The following is a 17,416-nucleotide window of genomic DNA, read 5'->3' on the forward strand; positions in this document are numbered from 1 at the left end:
TTACAACTCAATTTCCCTTATTCTGCCTGTAACAAATATAATCAGAAAAAACTAGTATTAGTACAATTTGGCTAAGTTCAGACAAGTGTTTTTTTACGTGCAGGACTTGAACTAGCACTTCTTTCTGGATCTGAAAAGCAGAAGTTTAATTCTAAAATTCGTGTGAACCTAAGTAACACTTACTTGGGGTTGAAGCAGCAGTTAAATTATAACTAGTATTCCTAATTCTAGCAATTTTTTTAATTGCTATGTACCAATAGATTTAACATAATTGTGTTTGGAGATGGTTTTCAAGGAAAAAAAAAAGTGAGGCAGCAAGATGCTACAGCATGTATAAATTAAAATCCTGTTAAGAATCCTGATAATTTATATCTGAATGGCTTCTAGAAACAGTGAATTTCACAATGTAATTAGATGCGTGAGAGGTCATTTTTCTAAGGTGACTGCATATTTTAGTTTCACATCATCTTGTTCAGGTATTATGAAAGACTAAGCTAATACAGCATTTAACCAGTTTTATTACACCCTGTATTGTTTAATGTGTCTAAAGTCAGGTGTCTTCTTACCCAATGCTTACCAAGTAAAATACTAATATCTGCAGATTTTCATCATTTTTAATGCCATCCACAATTGTAAATTTTAAATACCCTTTTTGACCCTTCTTTCAGTCTTTTCCCATTGTTTTCCCTCCAGAAAATGTGTACAAGAGGGTGGTGAGGGAAACAGTATCACATGCATCCTGAGATCAATCAAGTTCTGAAAACACAACTGTCCTCCACCTTTGATTCTGTACGGCCCATGTCAACTTTAGCTCCTTTGGAGTTCTTTCTTTTCTTTTGCCATTGAATTTGCCATCTCTTCCTGCCCTACACTGTGATTTATTTCTCCCCTACTCCTTAAAGTCAACTTTTTAGCACAAAAGGAAATGTATTTCTTGCAGACTAATACTCTTTCTCTACCAGTCTCGGTATAAAGTTATGAAGTACATTTTTACAATGTTTTCTGATCTTAAGAAGTGTGCAACAAGAAGCACTGTAGATAGCTTTGCCTACTGCTGGCATTTACAGATATGGTTAGGATGCTTAGGCACTAAGGAGTGAACTAAGGCAAGAGTTTCTATTTTATTCCAGTTTCATTAAACAGTATTAAAAAAGCCAGGCATAAATTTTCTGGTTACCTGTGAGGGTCCTTTGAACTTGGTATAATATACACACATTCCCTCTTGGTGAAAGTGTTTTCTATCCAGGATTTCTGGGACTGTAAAAATAAGAATTATACAAGAATGATTATAAATCACTGCCCATGTTCTTTTAAAAAAGAACTGTATGATACAATAGCCAAAAGTAGGCATTAAAGAAATATAATTCCCCATTTCTATTTTTCATTGATGAAAACATATCTGCAGTACTGACAAGGACAGATAAGGCCAAAATATTTAAAAAGTGATTCTGAGTGCCCACGCAAAGAGGTCTGATTTTCAGTAAGGGCTCTCTGATAATCAGACTCCTTTGAAGTGCCTCATGTTGAGCACCTAAAGTTTGAAGGAACCAGAATCACTAGTAACTTTTAAAAAGTCTACATTATTTGATAAACTACATTCTGATATTACAGTTTAGCAACAATCAGCTACTTACGGAAAAAAAATTAATTAGTGGGGGTAAAAATAGATTGCAACTACAGTAATTCAGGCCAAATTACCTGTTGTCTGTTAAAAGAGCTATTTCAAATTGAATTAATGAAACATCATGAGAAAAAACAAAAGATTAGGCACGGTTATATTTTAATTACATAAAAATAATAACCAAATTAAGAGCACAATAATTTCATGAAATTCTTTACTGTGTATTCTCAATTGCAAGTGTATTTTGCACTTAATATCAAATATTTTAAATTACACACACAATATGCAAATTGAGATGCAAGAATATGAACACATTTTTAAATAGTTCATTTTAAATAGTGTGACCAAAACAATCACTGTATACTATTTTGAAGTTACAAAATATTCACTGGTGATAAAAATTTTGAACTGTTTCACAAATGTTCTATCTATTATAAAGTTGTCAGTCATTTCATTCGAGTAACACATCCCACCCTTTTTTTTCTCTTCGATAAACAATTCAATGAACTCATTGTTTCAAAGTGAGTTCAAAACATGCTTGATTTCCTTAAATGTTCACACTGATTTCCTTCAATGTTCACCTATTTTAATTGCCGGTCAAGAATCTATTTAGCTTCCTTTAAAACAGGGATATAACATTGTCTTATAGATCAATTCTATGCAATAATTTAATTAAGGTTAATAATAAAAAGATGCTATTAGATATTAAGTGAAGTGAGCTGACTATATTAGTATTATGTTCAGTTTTGGTCTGTATCTATCGAAGTCAAAGTTGGCCATACTTCCTTAGAAATGCTTTCTTAGAGCAATGCTTCCTTCACTGAAAAAGGGGAGAAAATTGATCCAAAAGTATTTTGCAGCTTTAGAATATCTATCAGAGTTTACTGTGAATCTTTGCAGAAACACTATTTATTTTAACTCCTGGTAATAAAGGACAGGCTTTCAAACTCTGAAATAAAACTAACAAAATTGTAAGATTCTGCCCAATGCATTTATTTTTTAGTAAACTGTAATTACATATTTTTGAATGAATGTAACTATTACTTTCAATATAGAAAACGTTCCTCAATGTCAAGCATGCAAAACCTTTATACGAAAAAATTTACTATACACAAATTGAACTTGAGATGCAAAAGAACACTAAGTTTAATTTTCATATTTAATTATAAATATATCTGAAATGTATAAAACTACACAAAAAGTCACAATACTGCAAATACTGCCTCTGAGAGGTAGCAGCATGGAGAGTAAGGGGGGCAGTCAGGAGCCAGCACATGTGAGAAGCCAGTTTTCAAGCCAGCTCTTTGCGCATATTGACTGAGGCCGAGCCACCTGCCCCGCAGCACTGCTGCCTCTCTATCAGAGGCAGGGAAGGCTGCTCCATGGGATGCCAGCGCAGCCTCTGTCCGTAGGGATCTCAGGCCCCCCTGGACAGTGGCTGCTGGCACTGACAGAGGCTGCTCCATGGGATGCCAGCACAGCTTCTGTACACAGGGAGCTCGGGGCACCTAAGGACAGGAACTGGTGCCACCCCGTGCTGCTGCAGGTGGGAGCTGGTCTGGGAGGGGAGCCACGTTTTAGACCAGCTCCTACCTGCCATCCCACACTTCTGCCACTGATACAGAGGTAGCAGCATGGAGAGGCAGGTGACTCCCCGGGGGTGAACCAGGAATGCACTGACTGCTGGCCCCGCCCCAGGGGCTAATAATCATGGAACCACTGAAATTTGACAGTTACACAATTAAATGGCTAACATCCCTACTTAAAACGGTAAAGCCTGATGGAGACATATAGCCTGGTCAACATATTTCAGGTTTTTTTTATTGTGGAAGTTAAATATATCAAAAGGTGGTGTGGGTTGCATACACAGGCTGTGCCATTTGCTGTTAAAATTATTGGTGTTCTCAGAGTAAGGATGTTAAGTTCTGGACTGGTCTCTTCCAGCATTGATGTGCATCTTAAATGAGAAATGGTAATAGGGGGGGGAAAAATCCTCTATGTAAAATTTGTAATTCTACTAACAACTGGAAAACAAAGTAGGAGAAAAATATTATTTTAAAAAAAAATTATCCACTTAAGCAATTTAAGACTTAAAATTAGAAGTACTAGCAACATGTAAATAAAAAAAAGTGACCTAAATAAGACATTTTTCCATTGTGATTTATCATCACCCGTGTGTAATTTGAAAGCATGGGTGCTAAAAATTTGAGGAAAAAAGGTCAGGCCCCTTTTAGGGATTTTAAGTTAAACACCCAAAATCACTAGTCTGTTTTGACACAGGTAGGGATGTAAAAGGGTTAACTAGTCAACCCGTTAATGGTAAGCATGCCCCTTACATGCCTGGCATGCTTATCAGGGTAACCAGTACCACGGGCAGGGAACTGTTCCTGCCTGGCCAGGCCAACTGCGCCATGAGAGGCTCTCCAGCCCGGACAACCACACCACAGTTTGGTGGTAGTGCAGCAGACCCTGCCCAACCAAACCAGCCCCCCGCCTGCAGTGTGTTACAGTGGGCTCCGCCCAAGCAGCCTGTGGAATGGAGGGCTCAGCCAGGTTGGAGCAACCCTCCACTGCCGAGTTAAGTTCAGCCAGTTAACTTTTTAACTGGGATTTTACATCCCTAGTGTCAAGGCATGTATACATGAACAGTTCTCAGCCAGCAGAGGTGTGGACCCTGCACTATCCTGCCATGCTCTGTGTGCACCATGCTGCGTATTACTAGTTCATTAATGTGCTTTGATCTAGTCCTGTTTTTCAAAGTTGACTAGATCAAATTAGCGATGTAAGCAAGTAGTCGATTGCTCTATTAACCAATAAGCCTAGGCTTATCAGTTAATCCAGTTGACTACTTGCTCTCCGCCCCTTTGCTGCCTCTGATACAGAGGCAGCAAGGCAGAGGAGGAAAGCAGAAGCTGGTGTTAAGGGGGAGCTGGCTTTCCCCAGCACCATCTCCGCAGTGCCACCTGCCCAACTTGGGCTGGCTGTGGACAGAGGCTGCTCCAGCAGTAGCCCCTGTCTGCAGGGAGCTTGGACCCTTGCTACCACCCCACACTGCTGCTTCTGTATCAGAGGCAGCAGGGCAGAGTGGCAGGCAGCTGGTCCACGAGGGGAACTGTTTTTTAAAACTGGCTCCCCTCGCAGACCAGCTCCCGCCTGGCACCCCATGCTGCTGCCAGAGGCAGCCACGCAGGATGATAGGGGGCTGGAGTGCACTGGCTGCTGTCCCTATCCCCGGGGACTATAGAATAGTCAAGTAACCACTAAGATTTCATGCTGTTCTCAACTATTCTATTAATCGCTATCCAACATTCCTAGATCAAATTCCATTAGCCAACTCTTAATGAGGGTAAGCATGGTGTGCAGAGGCAGTCTGTGCTTTGCAGCTTCATGCTTGGTTCCAAGGTGGAAAATTGAATCCATCTCTCCAGTCCCAGATTGTTTAATCACTCAAAACTCAATTCCTCTACTTCTAAACAACTGAATTTTGAAAGTTGGTGTAAACTGTATGGAAGTTCAGCCCATACAATTTCTTATAAAGTGGGAAACTAATTCTCTTCCTATTCGCCTCTTTCAAAACAGTCAGAAATCATTCTCCCTTCTCACCCCCGCCATCAAGCTTTCCAGGATGATTTTGCTTTAGGAGAAGAGACCAGGTACAAAACATTTCAGCAAGGTATGCAAGACTGAAAATGGGGCTATAATGGAAACTGCTGCAACATGACCATAGCAGTCAATACTATGCACCTACTATGAATTCTCTTTCTGGTGTGAGGTTTCTACAAATGAATGCAGAACAGATGCAGATTAGCTAGCAGTACAGAGTGTTTGAAGATGAAAAAAATATATCCCTGTGAGCAACACAAGAGTACAATTCACTTTAGATAGAATACAGAAAAATCTCTGTGCATGTACATAAATCATACAATGAAAATAAATAAAATCAATTAACTGAGCCTATGTTTTCTTTCACAACAGAAATGATGCAAAGGGCATCACATTTTGGAGGACGGCATAAGTGAAGAATAGCAGAATATTGTAATTTTTAAAACACACCATGATCAAAAGCGTCCTGTAGCTTGGCTTTTGTAACAGTTTGCAAGTTACTACTTTATCTTTATGCACATATTTCCACTATGTACAAGTTTTCATTAGCTAAACATGTGCTATATCATGGGACTAAACTTGATTCCCTGCCCAGTTGACTGTGACACATCATGTACACCAGGCTCTTGGGGCAACAGCCAAAAGGCAGAAATTCCAAATAAATCTTCTTACTACTATTTGCATTCAATGAACCTCATAAAAAAAAAAAAGGGTAACCAGTTCAGACATACAGAACAGCTTATTATTCTTACAATGTATCTCTCGTCTCTGTTCCCTAACATTATACATTTGTCTGCAAGTTCCAGACAAAACTTTAACATTACGCTAAATACTTAGGTGACAAACACAGGGTTGTAAGAATCCTGCTGTTTAGCAAAAGTCGTCTAACTTGTCCTTAGTACAAACTAACTACAAAGTGTTCAATGTGGCAGTCCCAATATAAGATGAAGTATTTTTAAACAAAAAACGTTTTATATGGGACAACTCTTTTGATTTGTTTGGATGATAGCTTTACTTCCTGTGGACAATTTAGACCTTTTATATTTTATTGAAAAAAATCCCAGACTGTTGACTACAACCCACCCAAAAAGGAAAGCATTGATAACATAACTAATGTGACATAACGGTGTGTGTGGCGAGGGGGGGAGGGGCAGGAGGAAGAAAGAAGAAAAAAATATATTAATATCAAATCTCCTAAGTTGTTATAAATCTTTGTTCCAGCAAATCCCCACAAACAGTTAATTCACTTGCTTTCATCACAATTTAAAACAGCATACCTCTATAATTTCCAGCTTTTAGACACAATAAAAAGTTGGCCAGGTAGAATGACAAGGTATATTTAAAAGCTCTCCCAAATTTACTGCTGAAGAACAGAAGTGTCCAAAAAGAGCCTCCAAAAATTAGTTTGCAAACAAGAGTACCATTAAATTAGACTAACACCAACAATTGAAATTTAATTAGACAAACATTAAATTATGAACACAAATAATTGAAATTTGTGAATGCAATACTAGAAAAATCTATGTTGAACTGTGACACTAACATTATACAATATTGATACGCGTACTTCAGTGTAACCATACTGTAAAACCACCATATTTTGTTTCATGGAGTGGTGGGGTTCATTGCCTCAGATAATAAATATTAACTGTGCATGATTACACATTTATTTTTAAGTGAGTTAGTGAGGTATTTCTTCATGTGCACCGAGTTTTACTGGTTCAAGTCTGTATTTTAAGATCGGGTTAATTTAATTGTTTCACTAACACTCAACCTTTTAAATACGTTTTTCCTTATTCTGGGAACAAGAACTAGGCAGATGCATAAACATACCTGAGCAGCAAGAAGAGTACAATTCACATAAGGGAACACAGAAAAATCTCTATGCATGTACATGCAATATTTTGTTCTCTGTTTTTCATCCCTGTTTGATTGTAACTCCAGATTTCTCACAGTCAAACTCAATCAATTCCCAGATTTTATTGAAAATATGGGTTGCTGTAGACAGCTATAGGCAATATCTGGTGAAAGATCATAAATGAAGTATGACTGATTCCATTTCAAGTAAGAGTGATTTTCATCTAATGGGCATGTATGCACACTGTACTGTGTCAGTTAATTTGCTCTGTACCTTATACCAAAATGCAGGACAATGTAGCACTTTAAAGACTAACAAGATGGTTTATTAGATGATGAGCTTTCGTGGGCCAGACCCACTTCCTCAGATCAAATAGTGGAAGAAAGTAGTCACAACCATATATACCAAAGGAAACAATTTAAAAAAATGAACAAATATGAAAAGGACAAATCACATTGCAGAACAGGAGGGGGATGGGGGGGGGAGGAAGGAAGGTAAGTGTCTGTGAATTGATGATATTAGAGGTAGGGAGAATGGGATGTTTGTGAGTTAATGGTATTAGAGGTGATAATTGGGGAAACTGTCTTGGTAATGGGTGAGATAGTTCAAATGTTTGTTAAGTCCTTGTTGGAAAGTGTCGAATTTTAACATGAATGACAGTTCAGAGGATTCCCTTTCAAGTGCAGATGTAAAAAGGTCTTTGTAGCAGAATGCAGGTGGTTAAGTCATTGAGAGAGTGTCCTTTCTGGTTAAAATGGCAAGAAACTGTTTTCTCTTTGTGATCTTGTCTGATATCTGTTTTGTGGGCATTAATCCTTTGGCGAAGTGTCTGAGATGTTTGTCCAATGTACATAGCAGACGGACACTTTCGGCACATGATAGCATAGATTATATTTCTGGATGCGCAGGAATATGTGTTCTTGATCTTATAACTCACTTGGTTAGGTCCAATAATGGTATCAGCAGATACCAGTGATTCTCAACCTATTTATCACAGAGTCACATATGTGGTCAAAAATGTGTTATGTGGGCCAACGATTGAGAAGCTCAGTGCCAACCTGATATCCATGCCCAGAACTCTGCACTTAAGAGTCCCCTCCAAAAAGCAGGAAAAGGATCAAAGGCCCATTGTGCGGGGGCAGACAGCCGGGACTCAGACATGAGGCTGACAGCCAGGACTCCAGGCCCAAGGTCAGGAGTGAAGGCCCACATAAAACCTGGGGGTGCTGCAGCAGCCCCAAAGACCCCTCGTTCCTATACCTATAATGCCCAGCACCCTCCACCCCCATACTCTCCAAATCTCCCAAAAGACTACCTCTCCCACACCCTGAACCTATGCACCACCCATCAGCTTGTTGCTGGCAGGAGCTCTACAACAAGGCTGCTTGAGGATGTGTCCCCCTCAGTTGGCCCTAGCCACACCCCTATCCCAAAACCTGAGCAAATTGTGAATATTTTTAGCACACAGCTGGGCTGCAAATGTGAGCTAATTGAGCCACAGTTTGAGAGCCACTACCATAAAGTTTGTTCTTTAAATGAAGTTAAGGTTACCAATAGTACATTTCGTCTGCCAGAGGCACATACACCTTATTACTAGCACAACCATCACATACCACTCCAAACTAAGTCTACCCACTTCTACCACAAACCAGACCAGACAAGACTCCTTACCTCTCCACCCTCACAGTCCCTACCAAACAAGTTTACAAGGTTTTGCAGGTTTAGGCAATGTGGTGCTGGAAACCTGCCAATACTACTTGAGTAGAGTTAACGTTTTTGGTCTGTGGTGTATAGTTATTATGCTAATGTGTAGCCGTAAGGTGTATATCTCTAGGCAAGTGAGTAGATCAAACAAACAGCCTTAGCTTTTAATTTCCTTCCTTTTTTGGTTGAAAGTAAATTATTATGTACAGAGAAACCTTAAACACACAAAAACAATACATGCAGTTTTGTGTAAGCACATGCAGTGCTTTGTATGGCTTTTGTTTTTATTTATTTATTTATTTTTATTTCCCAACTCCTGGCCAGTTATTTATTTTATGGAGAACAAAACCACTGGCTTCATCTACAAGAGTAAACTGCATCAGTGTTCAGTTAAAACTGAATTTTTTATAAAGTAATATTTTAACTTAACTGTGCCACTTTCTTGTTTAGACAAGACTTTTGTCCAAGAACCCAACTGGCTCAGGACCAAATGAAGATCCTGTCATGCATGAAAGGAGCCATTGCTATGTTGAAGATTCTGTTCTTCATTATACTGTTTACAGATGGCTTAAGAATCAGCAACACCTGATTGAAGTTTGTCCATATACATATTTTTCTATCAAAAACGGCCTTGAAACTGAGAATTTTCACTATTATATTTTTTCAATTTTCTCGTTAAAAAATTATTTTAAGAAAAAAAAATAATGCTCAAACTCTTTTACTGTTCTGATTCACATGCAGAACTCACTTCAAATCAACAGCTTAACCAAGACCAGGGTCTTCAACATCACAATGGCTCCATTAAGCACAGACAATCTTTATCAGAGCAACAGAATCAGAGTGTATAGGATTTAAATTATGATTTAAATCACTAGTCAGGAAGACTTGATTTAATCATGGTTTTCTACATAAAAGTGCATTCACGTTGGTTGTTATAACCTTAATACATATTCTTCACAATTCAGAGATAGATGTAGGTTTTATTTTAAGGTACACCCTATACATTTTAATCAGTGATTTATTTTGAAAACTTTTCAGATTAGTTTTACAACTATATTAGAAAATTAATGATTATTTCATTTACTAAAGGTAACTGAAGCAGATATTTATGAAGTTATTAGGAGGTGAACTATCTCCAATTCAACAGGATAATCATTAATATTTGGAGGATTTTCTTGCCATGCTGTATTAGGAGACCACCACCAGACATACATTTAAATTGATTTAACTAAATCAATCTTATGCATTCTGGATTTTTTTCTTTAACAGCAAACATAGTATTTTAACAAAACAAGCATATACTTTTTTTAATTTGGTTAAACATTTAACTTTTTTTTAAACCGGGTTTGTTTTTTGTTATCCAATTTAGTTGAAAAAAATGTTAAGTGAAAATTAAAAAAAAAAACCCACAAACATTAAATTTACTCTGTCAGCCAGGTCAACATGAGAAACTTAAAATATTGGTTTCTGCAGCTAACTCAGTCATCTTTGCCTTCATTTTCCTATTTGTTCATAACCTGGAAAACAAAAACAAGCTTTCCTGCTTTTTCAAGTTAGAGTGAATTAGTCCAGTATGTTGCTTGGTGACAGTAGTACCTCACTAACTTTAGATAGGTTTTTCCCCTCCAAAACCATTTTTAATTAAAAAAAAAAAATAATTGATTTGTATCTAATCTGGTGATAAACCTGTTCTTAAGAAAACTGTTCAGTCAGTCTAGGAACTTTGATAATGAACAGTTTCACAAAGATCCTGGCCTTTGACAAAAGTAACTATTATTTTGTCAAACATTTTCTCTGATGCATTTCCCAACTGCCACTTGTCTTACTAATCTATTCATTATTTTAGATGCAGGTGACATTTATAGCATATATCACAAGGCAGATTCATAGCCATCTCCTAAACTATTTTGAAAAGCTTTTACAGACAGTGTAGCTGGTGTGGAACATTTTCTCCATCAGTTAATCAGTGTATTAACTCTGACAACCAAGTCCAGCTCCTGGCCTTCACGTGCGGTTTAGCTTGTAAACCCGGCGGAACTGTTTTAACTGACAGGAGAAGGGGCGCAGGCGGGTCACTGGCGCCTTATAACCAGTTGCTTCGGGGAGATGATACTCGTCAGCCTAGGAAGGCAGTTCATCTAGGGGAAGGAAAACCCTGATTTTAAACCTCCGCTGCCTTGCAGCTATATTCTTCCATGGAAAAGGCTTCAGGAGTAAACCTCGAGGAAAAATCCGGAGTCGGAGTCCCTAAGGCAGTTCGACGCTGCTTGCAGCCTCGCTCTGGCAACTCCTGCGACGGCGCCGATGCCAAACTGTAGCAGCCCTGCTGTTCCTTTGGATCCATCGACGACGTGGAGAGGGGGGACCCGCTACGTGGGCAATAGCCTGTTCCTCCATATTACATTGCCCTGGCTAGTATCCGACTACCAACATATCTCGCAACCCTGGAGAGGACACTCCAGCCTCGCTAGCGTTACTAGCGTGGAAACAACACGGGGAGCAACAGTTTACCGGTTATAAGCCACAGCTCAATTGGCGTAGAGCATGGCGCCAGGGGTTGTTCCCGACGGTGGGAGGGATCTTCAGGTCTCACTGGGCAGTTACCGCCCGCCTCAAGCTGGGCAGCCCCCAGACAGTCAGGTACTGCCCCGCCACAGTCTGCTTTCCTCACTGGGTGCATGGGGATTAGGAACATTCCGAACGGCAGGCTGCAACCATTGCACCAGGCAACAAAACACTGAGAAAGAGACCATCTCTTAAACTGGGATGTTGGAATGTCCGTACAATGTTGACGGGCCTCTCCGAAGACGTACGGGACATTGACGACCTACGAAAGACAGCAGTCATCAACAACGAACTTCTGAGGCTGATCGTAGACATCGCCGCCCTACAGGAAACACGACTGGCAGACTCAGGCATTCTGAAAGAAAAAGACTACACCTTCTACTGGCAGGGAAAGGCCCCAGACGAGCCTAGACAGCATGGCGTAGCTTTCGCGGTGAAAAATAGCCTACTGAGTATGGTAGAACCAGGCAGTAATGGCTCAGAACGACTCCTCACCCTTCGTCTCAACACCACCACAGGCCCTATCACCCTCGTCAGCGTATACGCCCCAACTCTGAACGCAACATTGGAAACTAAAGACCGGTTCTATGAGAACCTAACATCTGTCATCAACAGCATCCCCGACAAGGAACAACTCATCCTTTTGGGTGACTTCAATGCCAGAGTAGGTGCGGACAATGACTCATGGCCTTCGTGCCTCGGAAAATTTGGCGTCGGCAAAATGAACGAGAACGGCCAACGCCTGCTCGAGCTCTGCGCTTTCTACAACCTGTGCATCGCCAACTCATACTTCCAGACCAAGCCCCAGCATAAGGTCTCCTGGCGACATCCGCGCTCGAAACACTGGCACCAGTTGGACCTTATACTAGTTCGCCGCTCAGCTATCAATTGCGTCCTGCATGTACGCTCTTATCACAGCGCTGACTGCAACACAGATCACTCCTTAGTGTGCTGCAAGATCAGGCTGAACCCGAAGAGGTTTCATCGTTCAAGGAAACAAGGAAATCCTCGCATCGACGTCAGCAAGATGTCGCAGCCTGACCTGACGCAGAAATTCGCAGAAGCGCTTGAGAAGGAACTTGATGCTACACAGACAGGAGACTCTGCCATGGAAAAGTGGGAAACACTGCGGAACATAATGCACCGCACTGCCCTGGCAACCTTTGGAAAGAGGACCATAAAAACGCATGACTGGTTTGAAGCAAAGTCCTCTGTGATGATTCCAGTCATAGAAGCCAAGCGCGCCGCCCTGGCAGAATACAAGCGGTCACCAAGCCAGAGGAACCTACAAATTCTCAGGGCTACTAGGAGCAAGGCTCAACAGGTTGCCAGACACTGTGCGAACGAATTTTGGCAGCAGCTCAGCAACGACATCCAGAAAGCAGCCATATCAGGGAACACAAGAGGCATGTACGACGGCATTAAGAAAGCGCTGGGCCCTACCCAGAGCAAAACAGCACCCCTCCAGTCATCTACTGGAGAAATAATCTCCGACAAGCAACAACAGTTGGGGAGATGGGTGGAACACTACTCCGACCTCTACTCCAGACGGAATACGGTGACCTCCGCAGCATTAGATGTCATTGAATGCCTGCCAACCATGGAAGAACTTGATGCAGAGCCAACAGTAGAAGAGCTCAGCAAGGCTGTTGATAAACTGGCCTCAAGAAAAGCCCCCGGCAGCGACGGGATTCCTCCAGACCTGCTGAAACAGTGCAAGTGTTCCCTACTGCACCCTCTTCACAAAGTGCTCTGTCAGTGCTGGAAAGAAGGAGCCGTACCGCAGGATATGCGGGATGCTAAGATTGTCACCCTCTACAAGATTAAGGGCGAGAGAAGTGATTGCAACAACTACAGAGGCATCTCCCTTCTTAGCATTGTAGGCAAAGTATTTGCTAAGGTCATCTTGACCCGACTGCAGAAGCTGGCTGAACGTGTCTACCCGGAGTCACAGTGTGGTTTCCGCGCAGAACGGTCAACCGTAGACATGATTTTCTCCCTACGACAACTCCAGGAGAAGTGTAGAGAACAGCAGATGCCCCTGTACGTCTCCTTCATTGATCTCACCAAAGCCTTTGACCTGGTCAGCAGAGACGGACTCTTCAAAATCCTTCACAAGATCTGCTGCCCACCAAAACTGCAGAGTTTGATTGAATCCTTCCACACAGACATGAAGGGAACAGTACAGTTTAACGGCAGTTGCTCCGAGCCTTTCAGCATCAGCAGCGGCGTCAAGCAAGGCTGCGTTCTTGCCCCCACATTGTTTGGGATCTTCTTTGCCCTGCTCCTCAAGCATGCCTTCGGCTCAGCAACGGAAGGAATCTACCTCCGCACCAGATCGGACGGCAAGCTATTCAATCTCTCTCGCCTCAAAGCCAAGACGAAGATACGTGAGACGCTGATCAGGGACATGATATTTGCCGACGACGCAGCAGTCGTCACACATACCCAGGAAGAACTACAGTCGCTGATGAGCCGTTTTTCCATGGCCTGCAAAGACTTTGGGCTGACTATCAGTTTGAAAAAAACAAACGTCCTAAGCCAGGACACTGTCACTCCACCAGCCATCACAGTAGACGACTACCAGCTTGACGTCGTCCACCAGTTCACGTACTTGGGCTCCACCATCACCGATAATCTCTCCCTTGATGCTGAGCTCGACAAGAGGATCGGAAAGGCAGCCTCTACTTTAGCCCGCCTGACTACCCGAGTGTGGACCAACCCCAGGCTGACAATCGCAACAAAGATGGCAGTGTACAACGCCTGCGTCATCAGCACCCTGCTGTACGGGAGCGAGACATGGACCACATACGCGAGACAAGAGCGGAGACTGAACGCTTTCCATCTACGAGGTCTGCGCCGCATCCTGGGCATTACCTGGCAAGACAAAGTCTCCAACCTCGAAGTTCTGACTCGAGCCGGCCTCCCCAGCATGTACACCATGCTCCGACAACGTCGCCTGCGTTGGCTTGGCCATGTACGCCGCATGGAGGATGGGAGGATCCCAAAGGACATCCTCTACGGGGAACTGGCATCTGGGAAGAGAACCACAGGGCGCCCGAACCTGCGATTTAAAGATGTCGTGAAGAGGGACATGAAAGCCATCAACATAAACACGCAGTCCTGGGAAGACCTCGCAGCAGACCGCCTGAAGTGGAGGGGCACCCTGACCACACAGCTCAGGTCAGGCGAAACGAACATGATGCGTGCATCAGAAGAAAAGCGAGCCCGCAGGAAGTTACGCAACAACAGCAGCCAGGGAACCACCTATAGCTGCGACTTCTGCGGCAAAGAATGCCTGTCCCGGATTGGCCTTTTCAGCCACCAACGACGCTGTCCCCGACGCTGTCCCAGACAATCCGACACGAACCAAGACGAGAACTAGGATACGTCATCCATGGTCAACTGACCGACGGAGGCCATATACAAAATCGAGTAGTGACACAAAAATACTAATTTTATTTAAAAGTTACATAGCTCTAAAAGCTAACTCCATTTTTTTAAACAGTTTGTGGGTTTTTAGGGGAATAAAAATCAGACTCAGTGAACTTTTGATCCAAGTTAAATTGGATTAAAATTTTAAAAGTTTAATTGTGCACAGATCTGGGGCACACACACTAAAATTTTAATTTATGAGAATTGCACACACACTAGAAGTGAAAAACAGAATGCAACCTGAACTTGCACTGAAATGACTCCACCATAATTAAATGTCTCATGCTTCCAAATATTATTATTAAAGCATGCCACTCCCGAAATAGCTGTAGGGAACTCACATTTTAGAATAGCTCATATTAGCAGATTAGACTTTCTGGGGTCACAAAGAATAAGTTGTTTGCTGATTCCAGAAGGAGAATGTCTGGCAAACAAAATTTTAAAAAGTACTGAGGTCCCTTCCCTAAAGGCTGCAACAGCAGAAACGGTAGAGAAACTCGTAACTCCATTCCCTTGATCTCCATCTCTCACTTACAGGGTAACAAAGGCAAAGAGAGCACAGCTGCTTCTGGCATCCTAAAGACACCAGGAAACATATGCTGCTACCCTATGCTCTGCAGTGGTACCTGAAGTTATCAATGACTGGCATGGAAAAGAATCCTACCACAGAGGAAGAAATATGACTGCCATCCCTTAAAACTTTTGGGAAATATTGCCGACTACCTCCACAAAAAGTTTCAGACAGAGCCATCCCATCCATAGGACAGTTAGGGCCAACCATCCCAGGCCCTGCGCTTCAGGGGGACACAGAAGTTTGGGGCCAAGAGTGGTCAGCTAGGTAGTTGCACACCACAGTGGAGACCTGCTAGGTGCATTTGCCAACCTGTAAAATAAGGAAAAGACATTTCAAAATTCAGAGAGCTTTAAAGGGGAGAGGCGCCTTTGGTCTCTGTTACCTCTAGACAGAGGAGCTCACTATAACGACCAAAGTGGTCAGTGTTAAGCATTGTAGAACAGCTGATGAAGGATTGCTAGGGTCAAACTAAGTAATGCAGTGCACACACAGCACTGCCATTTAGGCAGCATGCAACATAAAGGTGAATTAATTCCTGACTATTGATATAAATCTAGGAGTGACTAGCACTAATTTACAATAAAATAAGAGAATCCTTTTATTCATTCCTTTCTTTCTGACTTGCACTGTAAATCCCCCAAGCTGAATATCCAGTTGCCCACTCGGAGAATATAGTTCTTTTCAAGATAAAGTCTCCTGTACCAAGACATCACCTGACTCACCAAATGGCCATGATTAGTTAAAAGGCTGAATCATCCAAAGGACAAAAAATAACCATCTGGACAGAGAGTTAAAATATCTTATAAAAACAGATTAGAGGATGGTAGAGTGTGTGTCTTTTCTACGGGAGACATTAGGCATGCCAGATAGAAGAAGGGCACTGCTTCTGGCATAATGAGGGCTGCCCTGGTGACCTAACAGAGTTGAAAACTGCACTGGGGGTTAATGCAACATGTTTCTGCAGTGCCCACTTTCCTCTAGCCCAGAGTTATCCAATTTTTGATGGGGGGGGGAGGGGAAGATAGCTGTCAAGGGCAACACTTTTCCATTATATTAAACGAAGGAGATGCAGGGTCTGGAATGGAAGTTGGGTACAGAAGGGAGTTTGGGGTAAGGGATTTGGGTGAAGGAGGGGATAAGGCATCTTGGAGGGAGTTTGGGTGAAGGAGGCAGTTGTGACCTGAGGCACTGGACTAGGTTGCAGGGGTTTGGATTGTGACTGGGGGCAGGAGGGAGCTGTAACCTGAGGCAAGGGATTGGGGTGCAGGAGGGAGTGAAGAGGTTTGGGTTGTGACCTTGGGCAGGTTATGGAGTACAGGGTCTGGGAAGAGTTCAGGAGGGGGACACAGTTTTGCTTATGTGGAGGAGAGGGGCAGCAGTGGGGGGGCAGAGAGGGGCTGGTTTTTCAGAGGCAGGCTCTGGCCAGGAGACTTACCTGGGTGATTCCTGACCAGCAGCACAGCACGTTTCTCAGGTAGGCTTCCTTCCTGCCCTGCCTCCGCACAGGCCACGGAGGCCATGTGCATTGGTGAATAAGAGCATGGGAGTGGGAGGAGAGTGGTGCTTTGTGCTGCCAGTTCTTCGTGCTGCCAGTTCTTCAAACAGACAGCTCCCATTGGCCAGAAATTGGCCAATGGGATTGTGCTGGGGGCAGGAGCAGCCTGTGAAGCACCATTGCCCCTTCCCCAGGGCTCAGACTTGAGAAAAAGAAACGGCTACAACAGCCACTTTTCTGAGCAGTGTTGGAGGGGACACAGGGCGAGCAGGAAGTCTTCCTGAGGCTCCCTGCTGTTCCACAGGCTGGATTCAATGGCTTGACAGGCCAGATTCGGCCCACGGAGGATATTTTGCCCAGGACTGCTCCAGCCACACCTTCCAGGCCTGAAACATCTGGGAGGAGTAGAAACATCTGTGCACCAGAAGATCCTCCCTGCATTAGAACAACACTCCCAGTGCTTAACAGATCAGCTATATGGCAAAATTCCAGCCCTAAAACCCAATTTTAGACACTGAGAATAAAGAGAGTCAACAGGGAAAAATAATTCACATTTCGCCA

General features: G+C 42.6%; 1 protein-coding gene across 2 annotated transcripts in view; it reads right to left on the reverse strand.

Moving 5' to 3' along the window:
- Positions 1 to 17,416, reverse strand: part of TRPM7 (transient receptor potential cation channel subfamily M member 7) — a 116,085-nt gene that overhangs the window by 92,232 nt on the left and 6,437 nt on the right. For both annotated transcript variants that reach the window (XM_075897155.1, XM_075897154.1), the window contains exon 2: positions 1,178 to 1,257. In XM_075897155.1, coding sequence (XP_075753270.1) covers positions 1,178 to 1,257 — 80 coding nt within the window. The remainder of the gene's footprint in view (positions 1 to 1,177; positions 1,258 to 17,416) is intronic.

This window comes from Pelodiscus sinensis, chromosome 14 (assembly GCF_049634645.1).
Source record: "Pelodiscus sinensis isolate JC-2024 chromosome 14, ASM4963464v1, whole genome shotgun sequence".
Taxonomy (NCBI): domain Eukaryota; kingdom Metazoa; phylum Chordata; order Testudines; family Trionychidae; genus Pelodiscus; species Pelodiscus sinensis.